The 20940-nt window shown below is 42.6% G+C and overlaps 1 protein-coding gene across 1 annotated transcript in view; it reads right to left on the minus strand.

Annotated features, from left to right (window-relative positions):
• The window catches only part of LOC127213110 (solute carrier organic anion transporter family member 1A5), a 36124-nt gene extending 19887 nt beyond the window's left edge, over nucleotides 1-16237 (minus strand). Inside the window, exons 1-5 of the mRNA XM_051173357.1 lie at nucleotides 16121-16237; nucleotides 14397-14538; nucleotides 11998-12130; nucleotides 6510-6616; nucleotides 2207-2353 (exon numbers count right to left, since the gene is read on the minus strand). Coding sequence (XP_051029314.1) covers nucleotides 2207-2353; nucleotides 6510-6616; nucleotides 11998-12130; nucleotides 14397-14538; nucleotides 16121-16180 — 589 coding nt within the window. The 5' untranslated portion in view covers nucleotides 16181-16237. The remainder of the gene's footprint in view (nucleotides 1-2206; nucleotides 2354-6509; nucleotides 6617-11997; nucleotides 12131-14396; nucleotides 14539-16120) is intronic.
• Nucleotides 16238-20940: the final 4703 nt, after the last annotated feature.

Genomic DNA, 20940 nt, shown 5'->3' on the forward strand with positions numbered 1-20940 from the left:
CAGATACCATCGTGCAGCCTCCTGAAGGAGCAAGGCCCAAGGGCATCAAAGTGACTTCAGCTGGCAGCACAGACCATAGGCATCCACATGGCCTTTAGTGGGAAAACAGGGCAGACATCCATGGGAGCCCTGGCTGCAGCAAAAACACAGAAACCTGTAGTGATGTATTGTTTGTAATCTAACAGACAAAGCTTTCCTGAAGATCAGAAGAGCAAAGCAGCTAAGCCACCAGAGAGTTCTTACCTTTATCAAGGCTAAGACCAAAAAGGAGCCATCCTGTCCTCAGAGTGACTGCAGACTGCAAGGCTCTCCACCACAAACCTCACACTGCCCTGAGACTACACGGAGTTCCTGCCTTCTATCCCTCTCTAGTGCTGGGATCAAAGGTGTAAACTCTGTTTCTTTTTTAGACCAATTCACTCTCATGTAGCCCAGAGTAGCTTTGAACTCACAGAGATCCATCTGCCTCTGTCTTCCAAGTGCCAGGATTAAAGTTGTGGCCACCACTGCCTGTTCTCTATGGCTAACTAGTGGTGGTTTAGGTGTGTAGATAACCAGTGCCTTAGGTGTGTGGCTAACTAGTAGCTTAGCTATTAACTAGGTGTGTGGTTAACTAGTAGTTTAGGTATATGGCTAACTAGTGGCTTAGCTATTAACTGGGTGTGTGGCTAACAAGATCCTTAGCCCTACACTCTGAACTTCAGGCAAGCTTTATTTGTTAGATTACAAACAAAATGTCACTACAGAAATCAATATAACCATTGGTGGCAGCAGGGACCACAGACATCAACATGGCCACAGGCAGCAGCACAAGCCACACACATCCACATGACTCCAGATGACAAGATGAACTAAAGACATATACACGGCCTCCAAGGGCAGCAGGGAGTCTGAAGGTCTTTCAAGGAGTCCAAATCCAGACAAAGAACCATTATCCAACTCTGGCATCCTAGTATTGTTCAGAGCCTGGGAGATCCTGCAGCTGCGCAATATATTAGAGGTTATTACATGGAAGATACATATGTGTTTTATTGATAATATCAAGTAATACAACCAAAAGAATGAACTTGGATATTTGTCAAAACAATGTCTAGGCTGAGGGGTTATATGGAAGGAAACTGTCATTAACTTCATTAACTTCATAGAGAAGCAGGATGCAGAGCCCCAAGTAGCATAGGGGAGCAGATGGAAAATGAGAAGTTGCTTGGTGAACACGGTAGAGGAGATGTGATTAAGACCATCTTTGGTAAAGCTTAAACTGCAAGAATATTTATTAGAATGCAACACAAGCAAAACACTGCACAACCAGGCAGACAGCTCAGCAGATAAAGGCACTTCTCCATGGAACCAGGCCCCGAAGAGCCCGGTTCAATCCCCAGGCCAACTACCAAAAGCTGTCGTCTGACCACCACAGTTCCATGCAAGTTTATACACTCACACACACACAAACACACACACACAGAGAGAGAGAGAGAGAGAGAGAGAGAGAGAGAGATAAAATGTAAATCTTACATTTTATAATACTACAGACACAAAATGCCTAATATTGAAGTCATAATAACTTGAAAATGAAAGAATGAGTCTCTAAAAGCAGGAAAACCATTAAAAAAAATAGGATTTACAGGACACTTTCCAGAAAATGTTGGTGAAGTTCTACTGGTTTAAAGATGGCGTGGCAGCATCAGAGGAGTGTAGGTAGGGTTCTCAAATCATGAGAAGTAACTTGAAGCACTTTGTCTGGGGCTACCTTTTAATTCCCCCGTTGGACAATCTTATGAACTCTGCTCACTATCCTAGAAACCACAAAGTGTTCAAATCAATAGTTGATTTCTACCCTTCCAGAAAGGTTGACTTTTCAAATTTACTGTGTCAGTTTGTTTTGGATCCCAAAGGGAGTGGCTGACATTGTTAGAAGGCGTGATCTTGTTAGAGGAAGTGTGTCACCGTGGAGGCGGGCTTTGACGTCTCATACATGTTCAAGCCATGCCAACTGAGACAGTCTGCTTCTTGTTTCCTGCATATCAACATGTAGCAGCTCCTTCTCCAGGATCACGTCTGCCTGCATACCACCATATCCCCCACCATGGTAATGATGTACTAAACCTATGAAGTGTAACCCACTCCAATTAAATGTTTTTCTTTTATAAGAGTTGCCATGGTCATGGTATCTCATCACAGAAATAGAAACCCTAACTAAGACACTTACCAATGTACAAAGGGGAGTTTTCAGATTTGGCAAAATCTTCTATGTAGGAAATACCCAAAGGCATGATGGGAGTTTCGCCAATTCCACGTATAATATTTCCTACTACTACGTATATCCACATTAATGATTTGATTTCTTTCACACACTCTGCATTAAAACAAAAGAAACTTGCGTGAGTATTTTGGCATTCAAGTGTTACTAATTCAAATGTTTCTGTAAGCCTTTCTCAGGTCACATGCCCACACCGGTCATTCAGTGACTTGCCTTACCTACTATGCTGTCTATGAATTTGTCAGTCACCCCCTACTGCTTGCTTTGAAAGATTGCCCAGCAGTGGAATATAAGTTCTATATTGGAAACAATGCCCTCTTGGGTAGGAGAGATGACTCTACGGATAGATGCCTCTTCCCAATTCAGTATTCAGTGACAACACATTGGTTGTGAGAGTTTACACCATAGAAATAGACAAACAGTAAAAAGTAGGGCTTTTCTCATCTCCAGGGACTCAGTTTTCCACCAACCAGCGGACCCAGGAAGTTAATGTGTAGCGCCTCGTTTCTCCACAACTTGGAAAAAGGGAAAGGAAGCACACGTGTGTATGTCTCTGACGATCCATGTTGTATGACCCAACCCTGAGAAGACTGATGGAAGTTTGAACTGCACACACCCTCAATTACTTTTTAAGAACTAAATATTTTCACTGAACAATAACCCTACTTTTGTATAGAATCATCTTTTACTATCAACAAGTACTCCAATGGATCAAATAGCATGCAATCAGTGTAATAAGATAAACTAAGGCCAGATGGACTTGAAAGGCAAAGGGGGAAGTCTTTGAAGGTGTGCATGCACCACCCACATTTGTCCTAAGCTAAATGAACTTCCACTCCCTAGGGAAGCTTGATATTGTTTTTTGTTTGTTTATATTTTTGTTTTTGTTTGTTTGTTTGTTTGTTTTCAGAGAAATGAAGGACAGTGCACTCTAAACTGTGGATTGATCAGGGATGCCATTAAATGTCCTAAGCACAACTGGAACATGAGATCTAACTCTTATTCCTGGTTAAAGGAAAATCAGTTTCCATCTCTAAGAATTCAGGTTCTTATTTTGATAAACACCGTGATTTTTTTTTTAATTTTTATTACTTAATATGTTTTTCTTATTTTACATATTGATCCCCGTTCCCTCCTCCTCCCACCTGCCCATGCCTTCCTCTGACCTCCCCCATCCCATCCCCTATCCACTCCCCAGAGAGGGTGAGGCCTTCCATGAAGGATCATCAAAATCTGTCAAGTCACTTGGGATAGGGCCTGGGCCCTCCCTCCTGACTCTAGGCTAAGGGAGTATCCCTCCATGAGGAATGTGCTCCCAAAGTCCGTTTGTGCACCAGGGATGCATCCTGGTTCCACTGTCAAAGGTCCCATAGCCTGCTCAGTCCTTCTAACTAAGACACACGTTCAGGGAGTCTGGGTCAGTCCTATTCTGGTTTCCCAGCTATCAGACTGGGGTCCATGAGCTCCCCCTTATTCAGGTCAGCTGTTTCTGTGGGTTTCTCCAGCCTGGTCTTGATCCCTTTGCTCATCCCTCCTCCCTCTCTGCAATTGGATTCCAATTCTGCTCAGTGATTAGCTGTGGGTATCAGCTTCTGCTTCCATCAACTACTAGATGAGGACTCTAGGATGGCATATAAGGTAGTCATCAATCTCATTATCGGGGAAGGGCATTTAAGGCAGCCTCTCCAAGGATTTCTGTCTACAGATCCCAGGGAGACTCTCAACCCTCTTCTAAGGCAGAAGTGAAAACATCAGACGCTGGAAGCATCAAGGCCGTTCCTGGGCCTGTGCACAGGGGGAGAATTTAATTTATCTACTGCAGTGCAAGAAGTACAATGAGTAGCTTTTCAGAAGTTAGCTCAAGGGGTGAGAATAGGCTACCACTGAGGTCCTCATTTCGGGTTGCTTTGCTTAGAGGGTTTGTATGGCTCAGAGCTTCAAGATGGCTGCTCTTTGACTCTCAAGATATTTTGGTCTCCACAGACTCCCTGAGAGCAGTGACATCCCAAGCCTTGGAGACTGCTGCAAATTCTGTGGCATGAATCTAGTGCAAGATGGAGATCGTCTGGCCTGAGATGATCCTGCTGAGACAGTTCTAGACTAAATGTTCGGAAGACATGTTGGGTCCTTTAGCACATGTGACTGTAAAAATACTTTTTAAATGTGTGTATGTACCTTTATGAGCATTATGTACACATTGTGTGTGCAGGTGGCCAAGATTTCCAGAAGAGAGCACTCATTTCCCCTGAACTGGACTCTCAGGGGATTATGTGCAACCTGATGTCAGTTCTGGGAACTAATCAGGCCGTCTGTAAGAACGGCATGGTGCTCTGAACCAAAATAACCCTCAATGGTCTCTAGCATTAAATATTTAGTCTCCAGTTGGTGGTGCTATTTTGGAAAGTGCAGGAAGAATGTTACTGGAGATGGGCTTCAAGGGCTTAAAGCCTTACCCTGCGTCCAGTTTGCACTCTCTGCCTTATGCTTATAGCTGAGATGTGAGTTTCTAATTCCCTGCTCATGCTGCCATTCTCTCTACCATGATTGATTCTCATGAACAGCAGGTCTCAACCTCTGGGTCATGACTCCTTTGAGGGTCTAGCGACCCTTTTACAGAAGTCACCTAAGACCATATAAAAACATGTGTGCGTGTGTGTGTGTGTGTGTGTGTGTGTGTGTGATACATTACAATTTATAACAGTAGCAAAATTACAGTTATGAAGTAACAATGAAAATAATTTATGGTTGTGGTCACCGCAACATAAGAAACTATATTATACAATCACAGCATTAGGGAAGTTGAGAACCACTGCTCTGTCACCATCAGCACAAATAAACTTTCTTGTATAAGTTCCCTTGGTCATGGTGTTCTACAAAGCCAAAGGAAAGTAAATAATGCATACAGTAACTGCTTTTACACAACACCTGGTTGTGTCTCTGAGGCGTATATGGAGACAGGGGCCATGGTTCTAACATAATCACCAGTGGACTAATTTGTTGATGAAGATGCTGACACTGATGAGAAATACTGAAAGGTAGGAGGCCAGTCTAATTGGAGGAAGTTGGTCCTGGGAGCGGCCTGTCCAAAGAAGCTATTTCACACGGCACTTCCTGCATCTTATTGCCCATTCTTCCTCCCCACCAAGAACTGAAGAAGAGCATCACCCAAAACTCATGTCACCGTGATACTATGTCCGTAAACATAGAGCCAAGTGACCATGAGGAGTGAAAACAAAAATTCCTTCCCTTGAGTTGTTCTTCTGGATTTTGACCTCAGTGAGGAGAAAGTTACTAATACAGCATATGAAGGGCAGAATCCAGGACCACCGTGCCCGGACTTATAAAAGCTAAGGGAACACCGCTGTTTGGTTGAACTGCAAAGTAATATCTCTGTTAAAGAGGGAAAAGGATACTGAAAGACAAATTTCTGGCAATTAAGGAATTCTGCACTGTGACATGGGGATCTGCCTTACCATGGTGCACCAGGTACACGGCACAGATCTGCGAAAGCTCCTTTCTGGCTGTATCTCCTGTTTATGATGGCTGATCACTGTGATGGCTAGTTTTTGTCAACTTGATACAAATCTAAATATACCTGCAGAGGAGGAATCTCAGTTGGGGAACTGCTTTATCAGACTGGCCTGTGGCAATGTCTATGAGGAATTTTCCTCTTGGGTAATTGATGAAAGATAGCATAGATGACTGTGGACAGTACTAGACCCGGACAGGTTGACCGGTGTGTGTACGAGAGGTAACTTAGCAATAAATACAGTATGCAAGACTCACTGGTGCTCTCTGCTTTGGCCTCTGCCTCCATGTTCTTGCTAAGCTTCCCTCATGGTGAGCTACAATTTGTAAATTACATAAACTCTTTCCTACCTGAGTTGGTTTTAGTCCGTGCAAAAGAAGACCAAACTAGAACAATCACATAGATCTCACCATGTGTCTAAATCCATACCTCTAAGTCATTTCCCTTTGTGGGAATAACTCTACTATGGTGCTGGAGTGGATATCTTTGGCTTGTTTTTAAAACACCTACTTTAAGAAACAAAGGATTCTTAATAAGTATACTCAAACTCAGGAGGCAGAGTATTCTGTGTTATTAGACAATCCCCTTCCCTGAAGAGGTACATAAAGTTTGTTCATTTGTCTTAGATGCCTAAGAAACCCAGGATCGTCTTTAAAGCCCTTCACAAAAGAGTATTCTCTGGCCCACTCTATGAGCAGAAAGCAATAAAAACCATTAGTCAACCTTTTGGGTCAGGTGTTGGCATTAAGGTCTCGGTTCTGTTTCCTGAACACAAGAAGCTGTTTGAGGACAAGTTGCTTGCAGGTGAAATTGTTGTTTCATATTCATATCTGTGTGGACACAGGAAACATTGACTGTGAGTAACTGAGAGCAATGAGAGCATCTGCAGATTACTGACTCCGCTTCCCTGAAAACAGCATCCAGAGCCTGTTCAGTCATGATTCCACAGGAGTCATTCTAATCATAGTAAGTCTTAGTGCGCGGCAAGCAGGTAAGAAACTTTCTACACAAACCTGATGACCTTAGTTCAATCACTGAAATCACATAAAGGTAGAAGGAGAGGAATGACCCCATAGAGTAGTTCCCAGAATTCTCCATGTACACACGCACACACACACACACACACACACACACACACACACACACACCATGCACACAGAAACATATAAACACATGCACAACACATGAAACACGTATGCATACATAAATACACATGCACACATGAGGGAAGGAAGGGAAGGGAGGAAGGAAGGAAGGAAAGAAGGAAGGGAGGGAGAAAGAGAGGGAGAAAGGGAGGAAGAGAGGGAGGAAGAGAGGGAGGGAGAGAGGGAGGAAGGAAGATCTGTATTTCTGTATTATTAGAGGCTGGACATGTAATTCTAGGTTTGAACTCTAGAACTGCATAAACTGGTTGTGGTGAGCCATGCCTGCCCACCCTAGCACTTGAGAGGAGAATCAGAAGCTCAGGGCCACCCTTATCTATTCAGCAACCTTGAGACTATCCTGGGCTTCAGGAGAGATCGCCTCAAAAGAAAAGCAGAAAATATCGAAAACAACCACCCAAATAAATTAAGTAATCATCAAAATAATTTGATAATCACCAAAACATGCACCTTCTTTACAGTTAGATCTCAAGTTTCTACATGTAGGTGACATAGATTTCGGATTCTCTAATGTCAACTCTCTGTGATTTCATTTTTCAACATTATTTAGTTATATTTTGATTATGAGTGTCCTGCATCTACACCTGCATGACAGAGGAGGGCATCGGATCCCATCACAGAAGGTTGTGAGCTACCCCATGGTTTCTGAGGATTGAACTCAGGATCTCAGGAAGAGCAACTCGTGTTCTTAACCACTGAGTCATCTCTCCAGCTCTGTCTATGATTTCTAAGTAACTATTTACTAAAAATAATTGGGGCAAGATAAAGAACAAAAGTAACAAACAGAAAGAGATGCATTAAAGTAGGACTGAAAAGGTAAAAGTTTTACACAAACACAAAACAACAAATCAAGACACCTGCTCTGCAGTCTCCCGGCTGCGGCCCCACCCTTCCGTTCTGAGAACTCATTCATTCCCCAAGTGTTCATTAACTCCAGGAGGAGAAAAGCTTCACACGTCATAACAAGAGATGACAGAATCCATCACCTGACAATGCAGTGTCACGGGACCAAAAGTGCTAACAAACTCTGGTCATTTAACTTGACAAAATCACCAAGGACCAGCTTGTCCTAAAAAGAAAATGACAGAATGCAATAGTAAAAGAGAAAGTGTCCAGCTAAGTATCTATCTATTCATTGTAGGTATTATGGATTTCATTTATTTAGTTAGTTAGTTATCTATTATGTCTAAGTGTTTTTTAGAAGACAGACAGCCAGAGGAAACCAAGGCTGCTGAATTATGTGTGGAGCTACACTTCCAACATCCTACAGTGTACAATTTAGCACAGAAGTCAGAGTCCCTTCCCCCTAGAACCACAGCCTGGCTGTCCCCACTGATGTTGCCGTGAAATGCAGACAAGATCCTGCAACTTTTCACTCATGATCCCATGAGGACAGGTCAGTTTCAGAGAATAATCACCATTAGCAGAAGGTAAGAAACATAAAAACAGTTAAATATTTCTTGACATTGATTTGAATAGAATAGAAAGTAAAAAATAATTTTTAAATTCCACCCACAAATTTTCAGTTACCTTCAAGAACAACTAAGAAGATAAAGTTTTTTTTCATTTAGTTTACTATCTACAGTTGTCCACTCGAGGACCATGCATTTCCCAATTTACAATAAATGGCAGAAAATCATTTCAAAATAGAAAAAGAAGAAAGTTCTTCCTCAAAGATAAAGAAACCTAGATATGGGGATGTTGTTCAGTTGTTACATTGGCACTTGGATGCACAAATCCTGGCTTTGATCTTGAGCTCAAAATAAAACCAGAGATAGCGGACCATGCCTATAGTACCAACACACAGGAGGTAGAAGCAGGAGGTCAGAAGTTCATGATTATGCTCAACAGCCGAGTGAGTTTAAAGCCACCCTTACCATGAGACTCTGCTTCAAATAAAAGTAAAGCCCTTGTGAGGTACCAGATGCACCCAGTACAGATTATTTTTTTTAATTCAGGTCTGATAACCTAAATTGCACACCAGGTCCCACAGGGTAAGCAGAAGGAATTGACTCCTGAGTGTTGTTGCCTGGCTTCACATGAAAGCACATACACTTCACCACCCCAACATGTAAAAACAAAATAGCTAAAAATAAAAAAACCATAAATGAGAGATTGAAAGTGTGATCAACTTAAGCTCAATCAAATCATGAGATTGGGATGTGGGTAAGCGAATGGCCAGTGAATCAGAAGACAAGGGAAACAAAACCATCGTGCTTCTGGGAGCAGTGGAATATGTTCTGGGTCTCCATTGAAAGCTGTATGAGAAGATTTCCAGTTCAGGTCCTAGTTGAACATAATAAGCAAAGTCTAAAGTGAGGGTTAAAGTGCACATAAGAAATATCTAGAAGCTCAAACTCATCCTCAATCTCTCCAAGTGGAAATGCTCACAGGTAAGAGAGAACCCAAACTGGTACAATGAGGACAGAGAAGTCAAGAAGAAGGATGATTGTATTCAGAACTTCACAAAATAAAAGATGATGTTTCTGTTTCTTTCTGGCTGGTAGCCAAGTGCAGAGAATTCTTGCCTAGGATCACAAGTTACACACATTTCTGAGATGGCTCAAAAGCAGAGTTCATCTCGAACAGCACCCAGGCCAACTCAATCACCTGTTGACTCATCCTACTGAAAAAGACAAAAACTGTTCTAATCTGTATACAGAATTTCCAGTTAGTTTTCCATTGTAATTCTCTCTTAAATATGAACAAATAACCTAGGGCAATCTGTAGGGACACTCTATTACCACAAGTCAAAGACAAACACAAGCTAGAAGCCAGAAGCAATGGAGAGAGATGAAGAAAGTCACATGGAAAGTGACACTGAATTATTAAGAAAATAAAAAGATGTCCCCTCAAAGGAGATATTCAAGGTGAAGTGGTGTTCTTGACAATAAAACTTTAGAAATATTATAAAATAAGTGACATGCCCATTCAAGAGCTGGATAACAATGCTATCTCTCCCAGGAAGTACATAGGAGAGTCAACCCATGAAGTTAGAAAGATGGCAAGATATGAATGAAATCCAGGGTACCAGTGCTCAAATAACAGCTGCAGAAGAGGAGAGAAAGGAAGCTTTATCAAGGAGAAGAGAGCACAAAAAAAATAAAGGTAACAACATCTCCTGAGCAAAGGCACATGATCAAGGAGGCAAAGGACTTAAAACAGTAGGCCCTGATCTCCCATGGGAGGCCTCACCCTCCCTGGGGAGCAAAAAGGGAATGGGATGGGGGGGGGGAGAGGACAGGGAACTGGGATTGACATGTAAAACAAGACTGTTTCTAATTTAAATTTTAAAAAAGAGAGGAAAATTAATACACATCAAAATAATATTAAAAAAAAAAAAAAAAAAAAAAAAAAAAAGGTGGTCACCAGTGTCAACCTGTAGAGCTAAAAGAGAAACCAGTCACAGGAGTTAGAATACATGAATTTGGAAGCAATGTCTTCAAATTCAAAGGCTGTGGGGAATACTTTTTCTCTCCAGAAAGAGGTGAGGGAGATTAAAGAGGGAAGCAGAGGGTAGAATGTGCCTCCATTGAGGAGTGAAATGAAGAGCAAGAACGTAGTTGTGGTGGCTCACCCTTGCAGTGCCGGCAGCTTTCCAAGTGTTGAAGTAGGAAGATCAGCAAGAATTTGAGGACAGCCTGAGCTACAAAGTAAACTCCATGTAAGCCTAGGCTACATGTCAAGACCTTGTCTCAAAAAAGAAAAGAAAAGGGATCTGGTGATATGGCTCGCTGGCTACCAGCACTTCGTACCCTTGCAGAGGACCTGGGTTCATATTTCCAGCACCAGCATGGTAGCTGGCAACCATCTCTAACTCCAGTTCCAGGGGATCCAGCACACCTTATTATCTGTGGATAACACACACACACACACACACACACACACACACGGTACACATATGTACATGCAGGTAAAACACTGACACAAATCAAATTGATTTTTTTTAATATTAAAAACAAAAGAAAAGATAGAAGAAAGACATAAGGAAAAAAGTGTGGAGGAGCGGCTGGCGAAAGGGAAGATGAGAGGAGGAAGTTAAACAAATTTATAAGGAAAAGAATGGTGGAGAATTACAAGGAAATGGCCTTGAGCTGGCCATGAGGTAGCAGTTCAGAGGCAGGTGGAGTAGACCAGACAAGAGCAAGAGGCATGGCCAGGATGAACATGAAGTCCCTGACCTGTGTTGAGGGGTGTTCATACTGCCAGCCAATGAGGGACTTGTAAGGTGAGAGAGACAGAAAGAATATCAATCAAATGGGGGAAACATGAGCTAGGTAGTAAATCTAGATATAATTGCATTCTATGAAAGAATACCTTATTTTGTATATCATTTAATATTCAGGTGTTAAGAACCAACAAGACACACAGGCAGGCAGAAGAATTGAAAATTGTCCCCAGAAAGCAAGGAAGGGGGTAATAGTTAACTCAACAAACTTTCAATTTTACAGTTTGCTGTGTTATAATACATTGGTAAACATGAAAATAAAGTCAGTCTTGACATTAGTCTATCTCTTGGTGACCCATGATTATGTCACACTGTAGACCCCTTGTAATTGGAGTGTCTAAATAGCAATAGCGCTGATGAAGGACTCAGCATGATTATGGACCCTCTTAACCACAGTGGGCACCATTTTGTTATGAGCACTCCTTCCCACCAACCTAGTCCCACGGCTGCATCAGCCCCAAATGAACACACCAAGAGTATATTAGTTATAAACTGTTGGCTGATGACTAGGGTTTCTTATTGGCTAGCTCTGTCTTAACAGAACAGCGCTGGCAGATTCAGAGAATCTGACAGTATCTCAACTTCATGGAAGCAGTGTCTTAAATTCCCAATTCATAATGTACTAGATGGGGACTTAAACAGTCCCAAGACCATAAGATTCACAAATCATACAGGCAAAGTGGAAACCATATCTTCTAATTTCCATATTAGCATTCTGTACTTTTGGGGAACATCGCTCCTCCTAGAGAGGAAATTCTGAGCTTCATTTCCTGTAGGGAAAAGTTGAACCTAGAATATCATCAAAGACTAAAATACTCACCGGCCCATCAGGAAATGAGGTAGTGATATTAAGAAACACCCTAGGCCCATAACCACACATCCAACACCAATCATGATAGGCCTGTGCAGTTTTGTTCCAAAATAACTCACAAATATAATCAATAAAAGGTTTCCTGGGAGGGAGAAATGAGAATGCTTATTTCAGTAAAGTGTTATCACATCATAGCCAACAGCCTCTCCAGCATTGTGTTCATTGTTTAACAATCACCTTAAGAAAACAGGGATGGGTGGTTAGGAGGTTTGTGTGTATGTGTGTGTGTGTGTGTGTGTGAGGGAATGTTCTCCTCCATTCTGGACATTCTGGACATTCTGGAGAATATTTAGTGCTCTATTCAGGATCATCCAGCCCTTCAGAATGGATACAAAAGCAGATGATGGCCTACAAGTCATATCTGACATCTCCTCTCTCACCTTCTCTATACAGAGTCAAATGGGTTCATGTCTTTTAACTGACTATTCAAAAACCCCTTATTTATTCAACATGGCCAAGCTGGATGTCTGCTTCTGCTGTCACATCTTTCCTTAGACCAGGTGATACTGTTTGTTAAGCAGAGAGAATTTAAGAGTCCTAACCCTCCAACCATGTCTTAGGTCTAGATTGTGGGAGTCAAACCAAGCATTCATGTCTGTGGCTTAGGAGAAAGCTTGTGTTTAAAGAAACTCGGTGGGAAGCCCCAGCCTGACAGGGGAGCCTTAGATAAACATGCTTCAGAGATGAAGGAACAAGCGTGGCTGGTGTCACACCTGCCACCCCCAGTCACATGGGGATAAGACAAGACTGCAAGATCAAGTCTGCCTGGGCTACACAGTGAGTTCAAGACCAGCCTGGGCATCTTACTGAGAACTCCTTCAAAATAAAAAGTAAATAAAGGGGCTGGGAATAGAATGGTAGAATGTTTGTCTAATTGTGTGAGGCCCTAGGCTCAATGAGTATTATGCACACACACACATACACACACAAAGAGGAAAAGTAAGCTTTCCTCAAACCACATATTTTTAGTTTGATGAAGGATATTTACCCTGCTCATATTACCCATAAAGGAAAGGTCAGAAAACTCAAACACCCTTCTTTGATGACTTAGCAAATAGCTAAGTGATCTCAATACTTGAGATTTGAAGACTTTGTTTTTCTTCCAATTCCATTTCTCTCTAGTCTGCTGTCTATGCAGAAGAGATGTTGCTATAATGAGAGTGTAGGCCACCCCTATATCCTCACTGCGCTGAGATCATCATGCAGAAAGTAATATCCCAGGATACCATACCCACTGTTTGAACTCTCTGCGAATGTTTGCAGTCTATGCCTGTATCCCCCACACTGCCAAATGCATTGGATCTTGTCTGAAATCTCTGTCATTTGAAAAATGAAAAATGAAAAAGCATTCTTCCACCTTCCCATAACATTAGGCTGACTTCATCCCAGCATAAACTGTTTGATGCTTCGCCCTCTGTACAAATGTCTCCTTAACATTTACCTGTCTATTTCTCCACTGGCAAACATTACTCTTTCAGGAGATTGTCTTCCCCAGCACAATGTGTTACATTAGACTTTGTATAACCAATGGACTGCACTTGCTGCCTCTAACACACTAGAATCTGTGTAAGGTCTATGTAAGGCATTCACCCCGGCTGCTCTATGAAGGCCTAGGACACAGTGGGCAGAGTAAACACTAAAGAGTTTGATCCTGAGAGACAGGATGGAGCATCCTCAGTGTGCGTTAGCCACCTCACAGTCTGGTTCCCTTTGCTGTTTTCAATGAATATATTAAGGGCTATTTCACCTTGAAGGGAGTAAAAACTCTGATTAAACTAGAGATGAGAGGCACCAAGACTTCCAGGTCACTGTGTTTACTGAGAGCATCTTTCCCTCCTCCACACTTTGTATTCTCCTATCGCAGTTCATCACGCAGTCGGGAGCTAAAGCTCATTCAGTCTTAGGAATTGTGTGGGCACTAGTCAAATACAGGAAAGCATCCTCATCTTTCTAGTGACTAGGAGTGGAGAGCTGTCAACTTCAGACCAGTAGGGCAAGAGAAACATTAGCTCTCCTTCAGGACACCATTTCTCCAGGCTCCCAAAGCAGCCTTCTAAGATGCCATGGAAAAGGCCTTAGTGTCTCCCTGTGTTATCAAATGATGGAATTAGATATTAATACTCTAAATCTTCTGTCACTTGTCAGAAAAAAGGGGGGGACCATGTCAGGGTATGTGGCAAAAATTGGGTGTGACAAATGTCATATTTAAGTAGTTGTTTCTTCACACACAAACCAGCTTATTCAGTCGCATCAGAGAGCATGTAACTCAGTCAAATTAGGTAGACTAACGCAGGAAATAAGGAGAGAATGTCAATATATAACCATAAGTAAATGCGAAAATAACTCACCAATCTCAAAGCTCCCATTGATAAATCCAACTATAGATGTGGGAATATCAAATTGTCTCTCTATTTGTGTGAGCATGGAATTCATGTAAGTTCCTGATAGTGATTTGGATACAAATGCCCATGTTAATGCCACCAGAAACATCTAGGAAGGAAAACATTAAGAAAATTAGTTTTTCACTCACATATCTGGCATCCACTGACCACAGGCTTATGGGATATTTGCATACTGTTTGAAGGTCTATTGATGTGATTGGTGTAATAAAAGGCTCAATAGCCATTATCTAGGCAGGATGTACAGGGGAAATTTCTGGGGGGGGGGAGAAAGAAAGAGAAGAATATGGGCACTCAGGAGATGCTAGGAGACTCAGGAACTAGGAGGTACAAGATGGAAGAGAGGTAACACCATGTGACAGCATGTAGATTAATAGCAATTTTTAAATTGCGGTGTAAGAGCTAGTTAGGAACAAGCCTAAGCTATAGGCCAAGCTTTCACAATTAGTAAGAAGTTTCTGTAACATTATTTGGGATCTGGCTGGTGGTACAGAAAAGAGACTCCTTAAAAAACACCCTCTACCATGAGGTAGAGGATTGTATCCAACATAAACATCCCTTGAAAGTGGAATCAAATTTAAAGTGTAATATCTCCTCTATCATAATGTTGTAACTCTGGAAATGCAGAACATTGTGGGGTCCTTCGGGTTATCATGTGGCTATGTACAGTAAGACTCCTCATTACTTTGAGTGCTATAGTAACTGAGCTTCCTGTTTCCCTTAACTTTTCTTCCAGCGGCTGGCTGATGCCAAATGTCATCATCCCAACTTCTGGAACTGCTGTGCTGTCTCATCTGAAATAACTGGCAAATCATCTTGTGTTAGGTTAGTATTTACTGCTTGTAAATTTATTGCCACAAATACCAATTATTTTGGATACATCAGAACATATATATATATATATGCAAAAAAAGAACAGGGAAATATGAACAACACGTTCAGTATAGCTCAATAGTACTCTGTACTATAAGATAGTGCAATTCCGGCTCTAGAAGTTTGTCTTCTAACTCTAAATGATATTGACAGAGATGTTCCCTCTTTCCACTATAAATCTTTTAAGGATGTAATTGATATTTGATATTTGATAATTGATATTTGATAATGCCCTATATTTAATAGTAAATTCTACCAAATTAAGAAAATCAGGCTTTGGGGGGATCAGGGGGTTATTGATTTATGTTTTGAAGAAGAAAGCTAAATGAGTTTTGAATACACTGCCCTTTCTCCGAACGATTCGGTTCTGTGCAGAAAGTGAAAGGAACCAGGGTCCGTGCTGGTTCAGATCTACTGCTACATACGATGTGTGATTAGAAAGCCAGTCCTGCTGACTATTGGCCTCAGCACTCTACAGTTTGGAGCAAATGCTCTCAGAGAGGTCCCCTCATTCCTCCCGAGGGAGGTCTCCTTTTTCTCCCATCCTTTCTCTTTGTGAAAGTGTGTGCATGTTCGTGCAGAATGAGTTCATGTGTCTATATGTACATGGGAGACAGAAGACAACCCCAGGTGTAATTCCTCAAGCTTTGTACAGTTCTTTTTAGTAACAGGGACTCTCGCCTGCCTGGAATTCACCCAGGAGGCAAGGCTTGCTGACTGTGTGTGTGTGTGTGTGTGTGTGTGTGTGTGTGTGTGTGTGTGTGTGTGTGTGTATTCATACACATGCAAACAATCCATACCTTGATCTTGGAAAAGCATCTCACCCCACGAGTTGCCAACCTTTTCTCAGGTTCTGCCATGGTGTACTGTACTTCTGGTTGCTTCCAGACGTCTATGCTTTAAATGTCTTACTGCTGCCTTTGCAAGAAAACGGATAGTTGTTAATTAAGTTATTTACTGAATAGTAACAAGTCATTTTTAAAAAAATCCTCTCAGGACTGGGGTATATCTTTTTAACATATTTTTAAACATAATTCTTTATTGTTTTGTGGGAATTTCACATCATGTGCCCCAATCCCACTCACCTTCCAGTCACTCGGTATCTGCCTCAACCCTGCAGCTTGCCCCCAAAAAGTTAATTTTTAAAACAGCTCGCTCCTCCATCTCTCCAGCACCTCTTCATTCTTCCTAGTGGCATCAGGAGCTGTGGCGTGGCACGATACTCCTTTATCCAATCAGTTCCACCCACAAAACGCTCAATGTTTTAGGTTTTTGTTTTATTTCATTTTTATTTATTCTTTGGGTCTTTCACGTCATGTCTCCTGATCCCATCCATCTCCTCCCCATTCCACAATAAAATATAAGAGAAAAAGATGGGGGTGGGATAAGAATGGGCAAACCTCGTCATGGAAGGGGCAGTAAGACACAGTGAGTCAGGCAGTAAACCCCTTTATCCATATATGTTATCACTGGTCTGGCTTGAGGCCTCTGGTCTCCGCTACACCAATGACAGATGATGGGCCCCCTCTCTGAGACTCTTCCTGGACATCTGGTGTCTGCCCTGTGTCCTAGAGACCCTGCAGCCCTGGATCTGTATTACTGATACACCACATCATCCCACCTCCGCCATGCTCTAGCAGATCACAGGTGGGGTGGACCAGCACGTAACCCTTGCTATGGACCTGGGTAGTTGCAGGGTTGACCAGCCTGACACCTCTCCCCTGTTCTCACCACCATCTGAAGAGGTGAAAGAGATGAGGCAGGAGGCTTCACTGCCATTCAGGACAATGTTCATTAATTTTAATGAGACATTGACCTTGTTCAAGGTCTCTGGAACACCACTATCATGGGACTCTCACTGAAACTTATCTCCAATACCCTGCTGTCGCCTGACTCATGGGGAACCTGGTGTTTAGGACCAGTGGCTCCATGCACTCCAACAGGTCATAGAAGGGTAGATGTTAGGATAAGGCCAGCCCAAGACCCCGAGTGTGGGTCTGGGAGGTAGCTGAGCTGGTTGGTACTGGCCATTGAGACCACTGCCCCCAGGTGAAGGGCAGAGCCAGCTCTCCAATGCCCATGGTGAGGGGTGGGGACATCTCTCCCAAGTGTGGGAGGGCAGCTCTCTTTTGGGGGTATGGGACCAGCTCTCCTGCTGCAGTCCAGAGAGGGTCATAGCCAGCTGTCTCAGGGACAGTGAGGGGCACATGGGCTCAGCAGGGCCCTTGTATTTCAACAAGAGTGGTTCCTATTAACCCCTGAGGTAATGAAGGCCATGGATATCATCACAGACCCCAGCTGCAGCAGCAACACAGACCCAGACATGCTCTCAGCAGCCATTCAGGCCTGGACATCACTAAGGTCCTAGTGGCCACAAGGCCCTCAGAAACAAACATAATGTCAAGTGAATAACCAGACTGCAGGCATCCATGTGGCCTTTGGTTGCACCACAGGCCATGGACATCACAGACCCTAGCTATGGTAGAGCTACATACCCACACATGGTTCCTGGTAACAGCCCAGACTCAGGTGTCACCATGACCCCAGGTGGCAGCACAGGGAACTCTGAACAGCATGACCACCACAACAGAGTGGCTCTCAGACAGCAACATGGCCCCAGGTGGTGGCTCAGACCCCTGGTATCAGCATGGCCTTTGATGGTGTCAGGAGCCATGACATCAACCGAGACCCTGGCTGCAGAAGGGCCACAGAGGGCTGGGGTGTCTCACTCGGGGTTTCTATGCTAGGATAAAATACCAGAACCAAGAGCAAATTAAAGGGAAAAGGTTTTATTTTAGCTCACAGTTCTACACCACATTTCATCCCTGATGGAAGTCAGGGCAGGAGCTCATGGCAGCAACCTGGATGCAGGAAAAGATACAGAGACCATGTAGGAATGCTGCTTCCTGCTTTGCACCCCATGGCTTGCTCATCCTATGAGAGGAGGTATCATTATGTGTGTATGTTTCTCTTATTGGTTAATGGCTTGTTAGCCTCTTACCTTAAGCTAATGACAATGTGGTTAAAATAAACCCTTTCAATTATTTAGCAAAGCAAATGAGACCCAAGTGATACCCTTTGAACTCACTTGAAGGTTGTTGCCTTAAGAACATGAAGGCATCCGTTGTGTTTATTCTAAACCTCAGCCTCACTGAGCCCACGAAGGCTGTTTGACCAGGCTTCCTTCTTGATGTCTATGCATTCCAAGACTTCATGGAGTCTCAAGAAGAGAAATAACTTCCAGGGCACCGTTGATTCACAGAAACCTGGGAGGCAGAGAATTTTAATTAAGAAAGCAACCTAAATAAAAACAACAAGTGCGCCTACAATTGGGGACAAATCCAACACTTCCAGCTTTAAAAACTTGGGGTTTAGGAAAAACACCAGACACCTAAACAGAGATCTACACATGTTTATTTATGGCCTACATTATGTATGGGTGAACATGTCCCTCTGTACAGGTACATGTAAGCATGAGTATTATGGGCACTACAGAGAGGTGACATGTGTGCATTACTAGTCTGTCAATCTATTTCGTGTCTTGAAAGTAGGATATTTTTCATCACCACCAAAACATTTTAATTTCACATTCATTCTAGAAGATCTTTTTCAGCATATTTGTATGATTCCTCAGCACTATCCAGAGCACTAATTTCTGAAAATCCTGTGAACAACACCCATTTAACAGAATGGATCTAAGTTTATAAAACATCTCAAACATTTTCCAAAACTCCAAATCCCAGTTGTCACCGAGCATTTATATACGACTATAGTTCTCTTTACTACTTTGCAATGCAACAAATAAGTACAGAACACCTACTGTGTAGCCCTCACTGCATGAAGCACCAAGACAGAAAAACAGAGCAAGAAAAACCTTGCTGTTCTATAGAGAAGTGAAGGTTTTTGAGATGACTCAGTCACCGCTGGAAGCTGCTTAGACCCATATCCCTGGGAACCTATGCTTCTCCTGGGAAAGATACAATTTCCAGTAGATAAATATAAATAATAAATAAATAAATAAATAAATACTGGGCTATAGGCTGAGGTACAACGTCCTTATTGTGGAAATGGGAAAGAAAATTCATAGGATATGGATGAAAAGTATAGCGGCTGTCTTGGCAGTTATACACAGACAGACATAGGAATGAAACCCCAGACTCAAGGCTCCCACATAAAACTTTAAGCTCATTCAACTCCATGGGGACCTGATATTTGTTGTGGGAAGATTGACACAAGGGGTGATTCCAGTAGAGGGGAGACTGTGATTTAACTCTCCACCAGATACAGATGACACATCAACCTCTCCTCACCTGATTCTCTTTCCCGCATCCTCAGTGTGATCTCATCCTCCTCCCTCTTCTTCTCTTTCTCCTTGCGCTTTCCTGAGCCCAGAATGGTAACCCTACTCATCACTAGGAGAACGTAACTCCTCTCCCGTATCAACGCTGTCTTCACTTTCTTTAGTGGATTAAAATACAACCATTCTTGTCAGTTTTCAGCCACGAGAAACTGGAGTTCGCATCCAGACGCCGGGGTGGCTCTTTCTGTGCACAATAAGTAACCATCCAGGTAGTTTTTATAAGCAGATTCCTTTCGGAATATTTTTGTTGTCAAAGAAGTTTTACAGACAAGTGTCTCGGCTGTAAATAAAGTGTACAATGCCAAGCACTCAAAAGCATCTTCAAAGTTAATAAACTGACCCCCATCTTCCTCTAATGTGCCAACATGTTCTATGAAAAATATTATATCTTTTCAGATGCACTTTAAACATGTCCACAGAGGAAAGGAGGGGAAGAAACATCTCTTTCACTGACTCAACAAAACCTGTGTAACCCAATCCTTAAACATGTCACATTCCCCTGTTGGACAATTTGAATCTAAATGAGAAATGTACACAGACTAAGTGGAAGCCACATGAACAGTGTCCCTTTGTTAGCACAGTGTTGTTTAAACAATGACTTCTGCTCCCAGGATCACACAGTATCACAAACAAATCCATATCAGTCATCAGTGCAAGTGAAAACAGGATGCTACACGTTTATTAAACAGACAACACAGCCATGTCCCCTTCTCTTTAGCATCCACATGAGGAGTGGGAACACACCACCCTCATTCTCCGGCAAAAGAGTCCACAACTCTGAACCATTTTGCACTGCTTGTGTTATCATAAAGATGTATGATAGAACGCCTGCTCTCTCAAACATTTCAAGAATACAGTGCAGAGTTGCTGAGTAGGTGGGTGGGGTGAGCATACTACAAAGCAGATCTCTAGCACAGCATCTACCTTGCAGTACTGGCGCTCTATACACGCTGAGCAGCAACCCTGGATGGGGACCCTTTGGTAATGGTCCTTAACGGCATCACAACCACAGGAAAACACAGCTCTATACAAGGTGAATAAACACACTCACTCATGCTCAGTGCCTACACAGCCTGTGATTATCAGAAAATGCATGCTGTTCATTCCACATCACCCTGTGCTACTGAATTAATGAAACAAAGGCTTGCGTTACCATGGCCAAGTGAATAGTACATACATGAAGAAGCCTTAGGAGACGGTCCTCTCCCTGGTGAGGGAAGAAAAAGTCACAGCAGCAAACGTCTTAGGACTTAGTCCTTG

This window comes from Phodopus roborovskii, unplaced genomic scaffold (genome assembly GCF_943737965.1).
Source record: "Phodopus roborovskii unplaced genomic scaffold, PHOROB, whole genome shotgun sequence".
Taxonomy (NCBI): Eukaryota; Metazoa; Chordata; class Mammalia; order Rodentia; family Cricetidae; genus Phodopus; species Phodopus roborovskii.